Source organism: Dermacentor albipictus, chromosome 10 (genome assembly GCF_038994185.2).
Source record: "Dermacentor albipictus isolate Rhodes 1998 colony chromosome 10, USDA_Dalb.pri_finalv2, whole genome shotgun sequence".
Lineage (NCBI taxonomy): Eukaryota > Metazoa > Arthropoda > Arachnida > Ixodida > Ixodidae > Dermacentor > Dermacentor albipictus.
The window spans coordinates 13,819,281-13,835,882 of NC_091830.1; the positions used below are offsets into that span (position 1 = coordinate 13,819,281).

The window sequence follows — 16,602 nt, forward strand, 5'->3', positions numbered from 1 at the left end:
AAATGATCATTATTCAGTGCTACATTTGCAGCCGAAGTGCTGCTTTGAGTCGCACGTGTATGCATATCACGAGACGCCAGTAAAATAAAATTCTTGAAGTCTACCAAGACTCCCAGGTGAAGTAGGAGCCCAAACGCACAGCATCTGAGATGGCCAAAAAACATTTTATTAACCAATTTCTCTTCACTCTGTGTATAAATTTTTCTCGTCATCACCATGTATGCATATATATACAGAAATAGACGCAGCAATCATAATACAATAATATTAACTGCAATAATGTGTATGTGAACTTGGTGCATCCAGACAAGTTGTCAGTGACGAGGGCAAGGGATGGGGGAAGGGTACGCGGTTTGGGGGCACAAGGTGTTGGATGGGACGCACATTCAGTAATTAGCACTGGGAGAATCTCTTCAACAGGTGGGCATCTGAGCAGATGATTTAAGACGTAAAGAGCACAGTAGCCTTGCAGAGGGCATGCCTTTCTCAACAAAAAAGAAAAAAAAAAGGCACAACAAAGATGCAACTCACAATGGGACAGTCAAGTGACTTGGGCAAGTGCACAAGACAGCCAAGCTGGAGAAAATTTTCACTTTCCGATGAACCAGAGGTAGCAGGGTTTGAAATTGAATGCTTGCGCAGCGCTTTGGCATGCTGCCTAATACTTAATTTCCTGTTTTCTATGACATCTTGATACTGTTCTCAAAAACAATTAGCATCAGTTCTACATTACTTCTGTAATAAATAGCATAGAAAACATGAAATTATTTGACTGCATATGGAAACGTTTCAGTAGGAAAAGGAGAGGAAAATAGCGATGATAGGCTAAAGTCCTAAGCAAAACGCAAACTTCAGGTATAGTCGGAGCTGACAGTGACTGCACAGTAGCTGGGTAGAACATTTGGAACAAAGTCAATTTAACCATACCATTTTACCGCATGGAAACACATCTGGCCACACAGTAGGCCTTTCTGCTCAGCAAAATGCATGCAACTGCTGTACCTATCCTACAAGGCTACAGCAGAAGGTTACCATATTATCGTACAGCACACAATGGCAAAGGTTCAACATAAGAAGAATCTTTTACAATAGAACAGAAAAAACTAAAATACAGGCAGCACTTAAAGCGGTGCTGACTACAAGGGTTCACGATCTGATTTACTGCTTGCTTGGCTTTGGCAGTCAGTTATACCAGTCCTACTAAGGCTGACGAAAAAATAAAAAAAGGATTTATGCTTAAGTCATCGTTTGACCGATTCAGCTAGGCTTTCTTCCTTTCAAACCAGAGGTTAGCTTGCCTAAAAATGAAACAGTTTCTACAGTGACAGCGCAGTTGAAGTCCTTTACAAGAGGCGTCACCTTAGTGCTAAGCTCACAAAGTTGCACGTGAATTTGTCATTGGGTAAGGACACTGGCTGTGAAAAAACAATAGAAGACTGACAGGCGAGGACAACACCAGTATCACATGAGGAAAACACCAGTGTCACAGCTGCATCAAGAAGAGCACCCATGATTTAAAAGCTCACACAACGTGGAACAAACGGGAATAACAAAAGACAGGTGCTCCTACAGGGCACTTGTGAGCACTACAACAGAACCAAAAATACTAGAAAAGTGCAAGTTCTCGCAACACTTTTTTTTCGGCAGCAAGAGTTGTGCAGAGGTACACGGAATCGAGCAGAGCTGCAACGAATTCATCTATGTTATACAGCTGCCGAGAAATATAACTAAAAAAGAGGAATAAAAAAAGGCAGCTACTCTTTTGTTTTTTTTTGCCCACCAAAGCCAACATATTCACGAACGCACCTTAACACCTGCTCAGTTACAGCAACTAATTGGTAGTGCTCCTCTTCAAGTGAAGTACACTGTGCGCATTAATAACGCTCACCTGCGATTCCCAAGTTGCTTGGAAACACCATTTCCTACTCCTGCGCCGAGCAGATGCCGACAATGGTCAATTGCAAAATTGTGGCTCGAGGGAATCACCAAGTGGCATTATTAAATGCACCGTACCCAAGTGATCCCCTGCCTCAATTGTTGCTTAAGCAATGCTCCTCTAACTCTGGTGCCTCACAGTAGCTTTGTAACGTGCCCAATTAGTAAAATATAGTTCGGGGATCAGACCAAGCAGCATTATTGAAATGCACAGCACTTTGGTAACACTCCTGAGTGATGCCCAAGATCACAGTGGCTGCTTCAGTAACGCTCCTTCCTCTAACTGTGGGGCCTCTGAGCAACTTTTAAAAGTGTTTCGCTAGTGAATTTAATAGCTCAGGAATTGTCAAGCAGCCATATTAAATGGACGGCTCCTCAGTAAAGCTCCTCATTGATTAGCAAGGCGAAGGGTTGCTTATCAATGACCCTATAACCGAAGGTTTCGAGTTTCTGCTAAAAATTCCAAATTGGTAAACTTGAAATCTCAAAGCCATATCATCAATCGCGTTGCTCCCCAATAATGCTCAACAATCCGCTACGTGAAAGGTTACTTTAGTACCAATTTTAACTTGAGTGCATTCAAGGTAGCTCTCCAGAATACCCAATTACTAAGTTATGGCTCGAGAATCACCGAGTAGCATTATTGAACGCTCTGTGCTTCAGTGACATTCATCAATTCGCATGACGAGGGGTTTCTCGGTTAATAGCCCCCTAACTTCAGTGCTTTGAAGAGTTAAAGGCTCCAATTCACCAATTTACACCTAAAAAATTGCTAGGTAGCAGCATCCCTGAATGCACTGTGCGTCAGTGATGCTCATCTGCGATTCCAGAGCTGATAAGCCGCTTCAGCAACACCCATCTAATTCTGATGCTTCCATGTAGCCGTTAACCTCCTAATTAAGCTCAGGAATCAACAAGGAGCGTTATTGGTAAGCTCAGTGACAATGGCAGCTGAAAGGTGGCACTGCCCTTCACTTGGTGGAATCCGGGAGACAGTTCTCAATAACGTAGATGTTAATCTAGACATGGAGAGCCAAGTACAACTTTCCAAAGCTCAGACTCACCCTTAACTGAACCGCACAAGCTCCACATTACAGTAAACCCCTTCCCCAACCCCTCCCTGTCCCATCAAAAACAACCACAGCCGGTCGCACGAAACTGCTGCCTTCCTATGCTACAATATTTATAATGACACAATTGTTTCGGCGAGAATGCGTTGTGTGTTTTTCGTGTGCTCGATGAGAACTCGCAGAGGAACGGGGCTCTACTTGTTAGCGGCGGGACCACCATTTGGGTTGGGAAGGCTCCTCCAAAATTGTTGAATGGGAGGGAGGTGGAAATGCACCGCACATACAAAACAGAAATTCTGTGCATTATGAAGGAAATGAAGCGTACAAGGCAAAGGAATGACATCTTATTCCTTCCCCAGAGAGGACAGAAACTGCGGAGAAGAAAGATAGAAAAAAAAAAGACGAGTTATTTAATGCAGTTTGAACAACAAAAGTGCTGGGTGAAAAAGTTGATCTTGATTTTTTTTTCCTCTTCAGGTCCTTAATTATGCAGGCACAATCTAAATAAAAAAGAAGTAAACACTGTAACTGCCCTGTCTAACAGCAATGCTACTCTCTGCACGACTTTTAAAAACTGCGCCTTTGAATATGTTACAGCTTTCCAATTGGAAACATATTAACAAAATGTTCATGTGTTTCTACAAAATTCCAAGCGTCATCCTCGCAAAATTGAACACGATCATGCCAAGCAGCCTGCAAAGCAAACTTTGGACACAACTTTCAAGAATGGGGTAAGCAGCTTTTAAGAAAAGAAAAAACAAAATGGTTTAGAATGTCGAACCAGCATAGGACATCGGGACGAGCAAACGAGATGGTAGGATACAGTGCTTGAGAAATTATGACGTCATTTCTTTTTTGTCCCTCCCTTACATGTAGATAAATAAGTCTTAAATAAAAACGGCCACACAAGCCGTGCTCCAGACCACCGAGGGCGACATAGTGGGACCGAGTGAAGAGTCGACAGGCCGCACTTGCATGAAAAGTGCTTGCGAAGCCATGAAAAGAATATATCTTCCAATATACACACGCACCCCGAGACTCTTATGTAGGCAACAATATCTGAAAGGGCCTGCTCCCTCCCTGCTTCCGTCGGTCCCATGGCTGCGAGCCTTTTTTTTTTTTTTTTTTTTTGTCCTCACAAAGCGGTGACCACTCACACTTTCTTGTACATAAAGCATGATTGAAACTGGAAACAGACCAAATTCTGTGAGGGAAAAAAAAAGAGAGAAAAAAAAGAGAGAAAAATGCTCTGATAACAAATAAAAGAAAAATCGGACAGATGGTATGAGAGACAGTGTTCCTTTCCTGTTTCACAGTTTGATATGACGCCACTGTGTCCTGCTGCCACCACACAATGCTTTACACGACGAAGGGTAGCGAAGAGAGAAAGAAAAAAAAGAAAAAAGAAACAAGACGCGACGGGGTTCTACTCTTTTTCACCGTCGCTTGATCGAGGCACGTAGGGAAGTTTCTCTTGCTCTTTCCATCACGCGAATGCACTTCTTCGACAGGCATTGTCAACTTTTTTTTTTCCCCGCCTCTCCGGCGTGGCGTCGCCTGGGCACTGTTCCGCGCATCACATGCCCCTTCTCTGTCTGTACAAGGTCGAAAGTTTGTAGAAGGGCAGGAGCCGACAGCCACCGATTGCAACGTTCCAGCCGATTTGAGGTCCATCGCTGCCACCACACACACACACGCACACACACACATTTGCACCCGCCACGATGACCCACCTGGTCTCACATTAGCGGGGCAATTTCACGCGCACACTTCGGCGTGGCACGACGCTGCGATAGCTTGTAGAGTTCAGTTTTCTACCTTGCGTTTGGAACTCCTTCAGTCCGGCGTCGGCACCCGTGACATTTCGAGCAAGCACTGAGCAATAGTCCGTGACGACTCTAGTGGAGACATGGCCACCGTCGACAGCTGCTGCTCGTACCGCCGCAGGTAACTGCAAAGCGAGAATGCGACCAAATTCACGCAAAAGCAAAATCTCCATATATATTGGCAACAGAGAACAAATTTCAGCAGAGAGCTGCTTTACAAAATAACAGCTGCAGAGATCACTTGGAACTATTGCATTTATTTCATTATAAGGCAGTCACAATCAATGGCGTAACCAGAATATTATTGCGGGGGGGGGGGGGGGGCACATCAACCTCACCAGGGACCGAGAGAGTGAGGGGAGAGCAAGGGGGGCTGGGCAGGTCCGATAAAAACACAGAAAATTCAAGGGGGAGGGCTACCCTCCAAGTGACAAACACCTTAATGACAAACACCTTAATGACTGCCACATACTCTTAGGGCCAATGTACAAGAAAATCTGAAATTTCAGACACTGAAACTTTTCACTGTTAGATTTTCCGTACTTTCTGCCGTGACCAAAGGTTTGAAATAGGTTGACAACAGCATTAATCAAAGGTGCCACTGCCACCATGTTTACTATCCCACAGCTTTCAAACCAGCACTCCCACACACACCAATCTGCTCGCAACCTTAGCCACCACCACTGCCAACACTGAGCCTAGCTACTTTGATGTTCGCTGCCAAGCTACCCGCTGTTCGGTGTCATGCACTTCATTGAAGAAGTGCAGCGCCATCAGCAATGACACAGACGCGACTTTGTCATCGTCGATGATGGCTTCAAAGCACAGCACTTCGAAGCAATACAGTGGTTTTATGCAGTGAAGCACACCAAAAGTGGCAGGGGGGCCACAGCAGCGATTTTGAAGTGCGGAACATACGGCAAGAGCCCAGTGTTGCATGCCGGTTCCCAAAAGCTAACTTTGCCGCAATACAGCTGTGTTTGGTGATGAAGCATACCAGAAATTGAAAGGGGCAATTGCCATGGCTTCGAAGCGTGGAAGCACGGCAAGGGTCAAGTGTCGCACAATGGCGGTTCCTAAAGTCAGCTTCCCTGCAATACAGCGGTTTTACGAGGTGTAGCCCACCAAAAATGGAAGGGGGCCACTGCGACAACTTCAAAGCGCAGAAAACATGGCAAGGGTCAAATGTTGCATAATGCCAGTTCCCAAAAGTGAGCTTCGCTGCAATACAGCTGTTTTACGCAGTGGAGCCCACCAAAAGTGGAAGTGGGGCCGCTATCACAGCTTCGAAGCACAGCAGGGTTGACCCCTGCTGTGCTGTGTTGCATAATGCCAGTTCCCAAAAGTCAACTTGGCGCAATACAGCAATTTTATGCGGTGGAGCACACCAGAATTGGAAGGGAGCCACTCTCATGGCTTTGCAGCGTGGAAAGCACGACAAAGGTCAAATAATCATCCATGTCGTGGAAAGCACGACAAAGTGTTACATAATCATCATCATCAGCCTATTTCATGTACATTGCAAGACGAAGAACTCTCTCTGCGAGCTCCAATTGCCTCTGTCCAGTGCCAACTGATTACAACTAGTACCCGCGAATATCCGGATGTCATCACCCCACCTAGTCTTCTGCCGTCCTCAACTGCGCTTCCCTTCTCTTGGTACCCTTTCTTGGTACAGTTATCTAACCTGCGCATTACACGACCTGCCCAGCTCCGTTTTTTTCTCTTAATGTCAACTAGGATATCCGCTATACTTGTTTGCTCTCTGATCCAAACTGTTCTTTCTGTCTTAGCGTTATGCCAAATGTCTGCTTCACCGGAATACGGCGGTTTTACACGGTAGAGCACACTAAACGTAGAAGGGGGCCACTGCCACGGCTTCAAAGTGCAGAAACCACGGCAAGGGTCAAGTGTTGCATAATACCGGTTCCCAAATGGCAAATTCACCGCAATACCGCGGTGATAGGCAATGACGCACACCAGAAATGGAAAGGGGCCGCTGCCATGGCTTCGAAGCACGGCAAGGGTCAAGTGCTGCATAATGCTGGTTCACAAAAGTGAGCTTTGCCGCAATACAGCAGTTTTACGCGGTGTAACACACCAAAAGTGAAAGGGTACCACTGCCACAATTTCGAAGCGCGGAAAATATGGCAAGGGCCCAGTGCTATTGATGCCAGTTGCCAAAAGTCAACTTCGCCGCAACACAGCTGTTTTAGACGATGAAGCATACAAGAAATCGAAAGGGGCCACTGCCACGGCTTTGCAGCGTGGAAAGCAGGACAAGGATCAAGTGTTGCATAATGCCGGTTCCCCCTAAAAGTCAGCTTCGCCGCAATACAGAGGTCTTATGCGGTAGAGCACACCAAAACTGGAAGGGGGCCACTGCCAAGGCTTCTAAGCATGGAGGTGTCCCAAAGTTCTATTTTCCAGACTATATAGCTTGTTCGGAGCCACACTACCCCTTCTTGGAGGCCATAATGTTGGACATTCTGTTGGCTTGGCTTCCAGTGGCCTACTTTATGGCCTCCAAGATTAGGAGGCGCACGCTATCAATAGACAGTGCGCATTATTCCCTGGTAACGGAAGCCATGCCCGCTCTTTTTTGGCTGAGAAAATGCTCCAGGAAACGTCATTTCTTTTTTTTTCAGTCAACACTATCGTCCTAATCACTTCGTGCAGAATACTTTCTTTTTTTTTAGAAGTTTTCGTCGCCACGCTGCATGAGGTGTGCCCACAGAGCAAGTGTATCTCAGAGACGTCGCATTGGTGTGCTCAGCGCCACCACTTCACACCACCAGTGGTATGAGGAAACTTGGCTTGTTTGCTCGATCTTCATGACGATCTCTGCCAACAATCTCTGTTGGAGGAGATCGATTGGAGGCTCTTAGTGACTGCAGAGGCAATGTCACTCTTGTACATATCCAACCAAATCTGATCGTCTCCAAGCATAGTATGAGGCCGGGCATTATTAGAGGTTTTTTAAACCCACTCTAGGCCTAATAAGTTTTGGGGGAGGGGGGGCTGAACAAATTTTTTTCGCAAGGTTTGATTTTTCAGCCTATGTTTTTGTCCCCGCAATGTACAGAAAATCGGTCCGCAACTGTATTTGAATAGAGAAAAACTCCCACGAATTCATACTCCAAAAACGATGGAACTGTTATTTCGACCAATATCTCACTCCCACGCAGCGCTTTTGTCCCACGCACGGTTTGTCCCACGCACGGGTTTCGGACAAACCCGTGCTAAAGGTGAAAGTTCGATGCGTCGCTAGCTACCGTAATGTCGCATGCTGTAAAAATGACAAGATGTGCGTGGAGACATAACCTAACCAGAGCAAGCAGAGCAGTGCAAGCCCTCCTTTCCTAAGGAGCCCCCACACCGCGCTTTATCATGTTAACGCTAGCGTGCGCTTCGTAATAGACAGTTTTAGTATAGCGTACGCTATTCCATTGCGTACGCTAAAAAATAGCGGGTCGTCACTGCGCATGCACTGAACGCTAAACGAAATAGCGTGTATAGCGGGCGTACGCAACGCAAATGAGTTAGCGTTAGCGTTTTTGCGGGGTTTGCGGAGTTTGCGGGAAACATGATGGCGATCCCGGCTGCCTGCTTCGAATTGAATTTGGCGTTGCTTTTGTAAAATGCACTTCGTTCATAGCAAATGAGTGTGTAAACGGCTTTCGCTTAGTCTCGGGCCGCTTCGACGACAGAGTATTATGGATAACTTCGTGGTGTTTTCGAGATCGCTTCTCGTTTTGAACGAGTCGAAGCCTAACGAAAGAAACATTCGAGATGTCAGCGCCACCTATCGCTACAGGCGCGAAATAGCCGCAACGACGGAATTGGCCTCAGAGATCCGAAGATATCGTCGGCCAGCTAAAATTGTAGAAAACGTGCGCTGCTTAGCGTACGCTATTTTATAGCGTATAGCATACGCTATAGTTACATACAATAAACTAAATCTGTCTGTCATGTCCAACACTGGCCATATTGTAGAGGGCATGCATCAAGCCAACATCCTTCTCAACTCATTCTCAGACATTGTCCCTCATAGGCAAATGGCTCAGAAGGCGTGATCTTGGACTTTTCATGGAACCTAGGCTTCTTTCGCCATGTGTCGTCGCTCACTGATGGAGTAAAGATCCGACTTTTTCAACGCGAGCCCAGTGATGGTTTTGGTCATGTGCGCTGTACCGCACAATTGATCGAGCACTACACTTAAAGGGGCTCTCCTTTGTTCGAACTTCGTTTTATTCAAATAAATTTTCGGTCCCCTTGAGTTCAAATTAACCAGATTCTACTACATAAGAGTGACCAGCAGAGGTCGCACAACTGCACTCACCGTCTTGCTCGCGATGAATGGGTAGCGAGATTCCGTATGATGAGGGCCGAAGTGAGCCGTATGCTCTTGGCCAACGCCGACTCCTTTTCATCCTGCAAAAATGACATTAGGCATCACCATCATCATTTATTGGACCCTTAAGGACCCTTTACAGGTTATTACATAAGGGGGGGGGGGGGGGAGTCATCATAGACATACACAAGTCAAAGATGTTACAACAATAATGATTTGAAATAACACAGGTTAAGTATTGCAGCGAAATAAAACAGGCGACTTCAAATGCAACAACACTTGGAATGCAAAGAGAAATCGTACAATCCTAATTTCCAAAATGTGAAAGCAACCGCTCCTTAAATGCTTCAGGATCATGCTCCATAGCAACACTGGCACCAAGACAATAAAATGAGCCAAATGATTTTTTTTTTCAGAAGCGGACCAGCAAACATTTGAATTCGAAGAATATTGCAGCCAAAGAATACAAGAATTTGGTGAAAATCTGTAAAAAAGAATTTTCTACTCATTATGTTAACTGTAATAAAGATTCCAAGACGTTGTTCTGTATGCAGGTATGCTGGCAACAGATTCCTGCTCCATAACTGCAGTAGAATTATCGGTGCTACCAACAGAATGTTTGCAAAGTTTATTCATTAAGTATTCATGCAGCAGCAGCCAATTACAAGTGGTGCTGTTGTTACAAGGGTAGGTCGGTATATGGGATGGGTCCGAAAAATCTGACTATAGAAGAATGCTCAGGGAGATTATTTGTACCCCTTTGGAAGTTGTTCTGCCCTAAGCTATCTGTAAATGATTATCTGTAAGATTATTGGTGTTAAGAGGAATTAATTGCAGGGCTAGTTGTAATTGGTCTTGCATTGCTAATTAGGAAAATTAGCGCTGCAAAAAGACAACGCACACAGGAAAGAAGGGCAAAGAAGCATTTTCTGCCTTCCGTTCCTGCGTGCATTGTCTTTTTTGGTTAAGCCAACTTTCCTAATCAGCAATTGATGTTAAAAGGGCAATTGTAAAAAGCTTTAAAATCGGGCATTTTATGATGAAATAGTAGGAGATGGCAAGTGTGAAAAATCTCAGGCCCACCGCACAGGAAGGCAGGAGGGAGAATAGCGCCCATATGGGATTTTCCCAAGTGCACACACACTGTAGGATACATATACAACTTGTAACAATGATTTACTTTTAGATGTAGCGCACAAGCACCAGCCAACTTGGGACAGCACAAACTGGCAAACATTCACCATTTTTTATATCGCAGTGATTTTTTCAGCGACTCTGTTGTTGCCGATTTTGCCTGCTTCACAAACTTGCGTGCATAAACTTGCTTCAAGCAGCTAGCCCTCTGGTGTCTTTTCACAATCGGAAGGCTTCACAGGGTATGATTGGAGACCGACAAGTTGTATTTTTTCGTAAACTTAATTTATTTTTCCCAAGTATTGACAAAAGAGTTAAACTTTTAGGAAGAGCCCGAATTCTTTGTACATTATGTGGCGAATTCGGGAAGGTTTTGCAGGTATGCGAATAAATGAGATGCAATAACAAATCAGACACCATTCGTTGCGCGACATGAACACACAAAATTCATGCTCTTCAGATAAACCAGTGCCAAATAAACGGCTGCTTATTGTTACTACCACACTAGGTCGCAAATAATCCACTGACCGAGGCATCGCGGTGGTTGTAGTAGGCCAGGGCGTGCCTCCGGATAGCGAGCAAAGCGGCGTCCGGCGCATAACCGGGGTGTGGGGGTGGCTGGGCAGGTGGTGGTAGGGAGGCCTTGCCAAACTGCGATATCTGCTGCCGCCGAACTGCCTGGATCTGGAGCACCTGCTCATTGCAGTGCCGGTCCTGCGCATGGGACATTCCTATTCGTCATCGCCATTCCCCAAGAAGTGCAACAATAGAAACTGCAGAGCCATTGCCGCATGCACTGGCAAATAAACTGCTGGTTGTGTGTCAGCGATGTGGCGCAGTTACAAGCCTAACACAACAGGAGATGTCAAGATGGTACTGACACATTTTCATAGTTGTAGATAATCGCACTTAGCAGGTATGAAGGTGTTTAAAATTTGTGCTAACATTGGTCTCAAAACGTCAAGCTTGGTGTCATTGACATTAGACAGTTTTAGTTTAGCGTACGCTGAACCACTGCGTGCGCTATAAAATAGCGGGTCGTCACTGTGCATGCACAGAATGCTAAACGGCCCATAGCGTATAGCGTAGTAGCGTAGGCACGCTCATATTTAGCGTTAGTGCTTTGAGTTGTTTGCAGAGTCTGCGTGAAACATGGTGGCGGTCGTGGCTGCCCCCTTTGAATTGAATTTGGTGTTGCTTTTGTAAAATGCCCTTGTTCGTAGCAAATAACTGTAAACGGCTTTCGCTAAGTTTCAGGTTGCTTTGACAACAGAGTATTATGGATAACTTTGTAGTGTTTTTAAGATCACTTCTCGTTTCGAACGAGTCGAAGCCTAACGAAAGAAACATTCGAGATGTTAGCGCCACCTATCGCTAGTTGGGTGAGCGCCGCAACGACGGCATATGGCCTCCGAGATCTGAAGATCTCACAGGTCAACTAAAATGCGTATGCTGCTTAGCGTACGTTATACTATAGCGTATAGTGTACACTAAACTAAATCTGTCTATTATTGTGACGTCATGACACAGAGCAGATTTTGCTGATGTCGCGAAGCAAGAAGGGCAAGTATGATGGCACTGCTCCCCAAACAAATAGATTAATAAAATAAAAAAAGAAGGTTGTGCGCATTTCTCCTGGCTGCTTTTGTGTGTGGCAGCCGCAGTGAATGCAGGAACAGAGCGAGCCAGTGTATGACAAAATCCTGATGCATCCATTCCCGAGTAATGAAACTAGCTCATAGAAACAAGTATTATAGTAACTTATTTAGTGCACTCCGATGCTCGCCCGTATTTTTTTTTTTAGGGTTTATGGGATTTGTGCCTTTAGTTAGCACATACAACAAAAAAAACAGAGAAGTCAAAACTGCCATGTCAGTTGTCTTTCCTTGAGTTGTCACATCAGTAGACAAAGTTCATACCAGAGGTTTATGGTATTCGGCACACGCTCGTCTGCTTATCACATCTGTTTATCATGATTGTGTAATTGTGGCCGAAACAAGCGTTCTGTGGTTTTTCCAAAAACATTATGCCCTGCACTACAGCGTGCCCGTCGCAATGTTTGGGACGTACGCACCAGGTGACATCGATGGCAAACATGAGAGACATATGCCGTTTGAAAAGCGCATCAGCTATCGCTCCACTTTCACCTCTCGAAGCTGGTATTGTCAATTCACAGTGCAGCATTAATGTTTATGCATCAACAGTCCTCAAATGGCTACCACTGTATGGGCATCAGATATTGATATGAAAGATCAGTAGTTATCGCTAAATTATTAACAGCTATTATCACAAAATATGAGCGGCTATCCCTGTGAACGAACATCAGCTATCACTGTGAAAGACCGGCGCGGCATACCTGGAGGTGTGTGAACAGCGAGAGTCGGCGACGCTTCATGTCATCGCACGAGTCCCACTGACAGTGAACGTCGTTGTCGGCCTCTGGTATGTGCACCTTGCAGGCATGGTAGAATACTGCACCCGGTGTTGAGAATGTCCTGCATAGTTCGAAAAGCACGATGTTGACAACAATAAATCTGCTTTTCTTTTTTTTCACAAGGCAACCATACCTCCGAGGCTTCGAGAAATTGGGAAGCCTGTAGTCTAATCAAAGCTCCATGTCATTGAAGGTGGAAAACAATCACTTTCAATGTTTTGGACCAAAGACAACTTGCTTTTCTAAATGTCTAGCTAAATACAAATAAACACAAAGCAATGGTTTAATGTACAAGCAGATACACATGCAAAGCATGTCTTCCTTGCGCGGAGAACCAGACAAATACATTCTGCAAAAACGCACTAAAGATATGAAAACTTGAGATGTTGCCAAAACGTGTTTCTCATTCAGCAGCAGTATAATAAAAAAAGGGGGGGGAAACATCAGTTGATACCTTAGTTGACAAGTGAGACGTCAACAACTCTTCTATAAGATCCACAGAGTTTGGTTATTCAGTGCTCCATGATCGTCTTTGCTTAAAGGGACACTAAAGGTTACCAGAAAGTCAAGTTAAAGTGATAAAGCAATGCTCTAGAACGTCTAAGGCGTCAATATAATCGCGAACAGAGCTTTAGTAACCGAGAAATTGAGGTGAATGCACGACACGATTTGAGACCCCTCAGCAACATTCCGGTACTAGCCCGATGACGAAAGCACTCCTCATCATAATTTATGTCACTAGTACTCAACTACTCGTATTAAAAAGATCATTTCATTAGATTATAAGACGGAAGAAAATGCTACTTGTCTACTTCTATTTGATTCTAAGCAAAAAATAACATTTTGACGTTACCCTTGAGTAGTATGGGTGATCGAAAGGTTTCGTTTTTGCTAGACTCTGCGCACTCGACTTTGCGCCGCGAGCGCTTTGGAGTTTCAGTTGTTTCTTTATCGCATCGTGCTATGGTGGTCCTGCTGGCTCACGAAACTTGCATTTGGAACAAGCAGCGAGAATGCCATGTCCATGTGATGTCGTGGGATGTGTGAACGGTCCGCAGAACTTGGCCAAAAGCAGTTGCAGCGGCGAATCCGTTACTTATCACTGTGTGCCAACGAGTGAACCTCTCCATTCGAAGTGGTTAAGAGCCGTACCTCTGCCACAGCGCGCTGGCAAAGAGCCGAAAAATCATGTAGTGTGCTCGCTGCACTTTCGTCCAGAGGATTATGAGTTCAACGCCGACTTACTTAGTTGCGTGAAGTGCCTTTCAAAGCAAGCCGTCGTTGTAGTAGTAGGCAATGATGCCGGCGCAAGCCCTCAACAGCACGTCACGTTCATCAGTGCTTAAATCGCTGAACTCGAGCCCAGCATCGCGAGCTAATGTGTCGTTGTCAGGGTCATCCATTGCAACGAGTGTCAAAGTTGGCGCCATAAAATAAAGAACCAGCATATCGCCGTGCACTTTCCCTTCCGCTAGCCACCATAGCTCCGCTTTCACGCTGCTGTCGGCTCTCTCTTGGCTCTGTTTCTAGCCGCGCATTTGCGTTTTGTGCAGAAAATCCGTAGCGCCGTCTGGTGGAGCCGTTTTACTCATTAACGGAGCAACGTCACTATGAGACCATGACGTCAGTCAATACTCCTCGATCGGAGGGCGGGTGATTTGAACTGCGCTAGAGGTACGCGAACGCTTCAGAACGCATTTTCTCTTAAAAGAAGTCTCTTCTTCGCACGAAACAAGCGTTTCGAGGTTTCCGGGATGGTATTTCAACAGTCCACGTGGACTTAATATTAGCCTTCAGTGTCCCTTTAAGCTGTCTCGACCACAGTATTACGCTGCTGCCTTGTCCGCGGCACAAGTACATAAATATGCTTGCTTTATTGAGCAGTTTAAAAGCACAATGAAAACGTTACAGCCTAACCATCATGTTGAGATTTGTTATAACTAACATGACTGAGCCGAAGTAACTATATCATAAGCAACCTACAAGCAGAAAAAACTGTAAATTACTTATAATTATTAACTTCTTGAGATTTCACTGAACCTTTCTGGTCAAAATTTTTTCAATGAAGTGAATATCTTATATTATGTGATTCTAAATGACAAAAGACAGGGAAGAATAAATAAAAAAATTCCCTCTGGGGGGTATGGTAATCAATCGACGGTTCTTATGAACGGCCTAGTACTCAATTTGTTGTAAGCAGCATGTGGTTCTTCAGACTTTTTCATTCACAATCATAATGATGTGAACTATAGACCATTTTTACGCCACCCAAGGCAAGTTACGCATGCATTCAGCAGTAAGCTCCCAAGGCCAGAGCACAGAGCCTAACCTAAGCGTGATGCAATGCAGGGACATTTCCGAAATATCAGGAAGAGCCATATTATTATGCAGCATTCCCAGGGGCGGTTCAGGACATCTTTACATATGTTTATAGATTCTGTTATACAGGCCGGAACATACAATGGAAAATACCCAGTTGCCCAGGAGTTGAGAGGCCTATAAGAATTTCAATAAAAATCACATATGTTGATTACTTACTCTTCTCTTAAGAGCTGTGTGTGCTTCAGAACCAACTAGCTGACACTGTATATGCACTTTTAATGTTGTGGCAACACAGCGGAAGAGGAATCATGTGCCTCCCAGCTGCGCGGGACAGCATATATACTATAACAAATCAGCTTAAATAACATCATCATCATCATCATCATTACATACTTATATCCACTACAGAATTTTCCCAGCAATCTCCAATTACCCCTTTCTAGTGGCAGCTGACTTCATTTTAAGCCCGTGAGTTTCTCCAGTTCATCACCCACATTTTCTGCCATCCTTGACTGCGCTTCCCTTCTTTACGCATTACATGTCCTATTTAGCTGCATTTCTTCTTCTTAATGTCAACTGGAATATTGGTTACCACCATTTGCTCTCTGATCCAGACTGTTGTCTTTCTGTCTCTTGACGTTATGCTTAACATTTTTCACTCCATCGCTGGTTGTGCAGTACTTTACCTCATTCGTGCCACAACTCAATGTGATGCCAGCGGATTTCTAAAAAGCCAACGCTTTCTTTAAAAATCATTATCAATGTATTTTGCTGGAACATATCATGGGAAACAATCCCGAGATCTGCTTTATGTAGTTGACACTGTTCGTAAAACGTGTTGGCAGACCATTTTTTTAATTTACCCTGCCACTGACAAGTGGCTCAAATTGTTTCTTTTTCCGGTATCAACCTGAATGCAGCACACCGCTACAAGAAATACCCACGCACATTTTGGACAGAAGACTCTCCGTGCTTGCATGTTCGTACACTGCCCTTTCTGGTGATCAACTCCCCGACACCCTTTTTCAGCTCAGGTGCCATGGCAACTTCCCCCTCAAAAAATGTTTCCCCTCCTCGCAAAATTTCACAGGGCACATCTGGTTAATTATTTTCTGTGGCACAGCACACACTGCTTGGTAAAGCTGCACACAGCATAACCAAGCAGCGTAGAGATGACAAAAAAGGAATGCCAACAGCATCTTAAATTGACGAGATGCTAGCAGAAGTTCTGGACCCAACTCCCAATATGAAAGTGAATCATCCACTATTCCCCCCCCCCTCTCTTTCTTTTAAAATAAATGGGCCTTTGAATCTAAAAGTCATAGCTTGGCTACGGCAGAGACCATAGCGAGGTTTGTGTGCAGCATGAACGGGGTAAGGAGAGCCTCCAAAACCACTTTGACCATCTGGGTTACTTGAATGTGCCCTAAAGTCACAGTTTACAAGCCCATCCAGTTTACAAGCCAGTTTACAAGTCTCCATCAAAACGTCAGCACTATGGCAAAGAATCAAACTCGAGGCCTTATG

At 44.8% G+C, this 16,602-nt stretch overlaps 1 protein-coding gene across 1 annotated transcript in view; it reads right to left on the reverse strand.

Annotated features, from left to right (window-relative positions):
• Positions 1-3,383: 3,383 nt before the first annotated feature.
• Bap170 (Brahma associated protein 170kD) overlaps positions 3,384-16,602 on the reverse strand; it is a 101,060-nt gene continuing 87,841 nt past the window's right edge. The window contains exons 15-18 of the mRNA XM_065448973.2: positions 12,676-12,814; positions 10,848-11,033; positions 9,174-9,265; positions 3,384-4,956 (exon numbers count right to left, since the gene is read on the reverse strand). Coding sequence (XP_065305045.1) covers positions 4,842-4,956; positions 9,174-9,265; positions 10,848-11,033; positions 12,676-12,814 — 532 coding nt within the window. The 3' untranslated portion in view covers positions 3,384-4,841. The remainder of the gene's footprint in view (positions 4,957-9,173; positions 9,266-10,847; positions 11,034-12,675; positions 12,815-16,602) is intronic.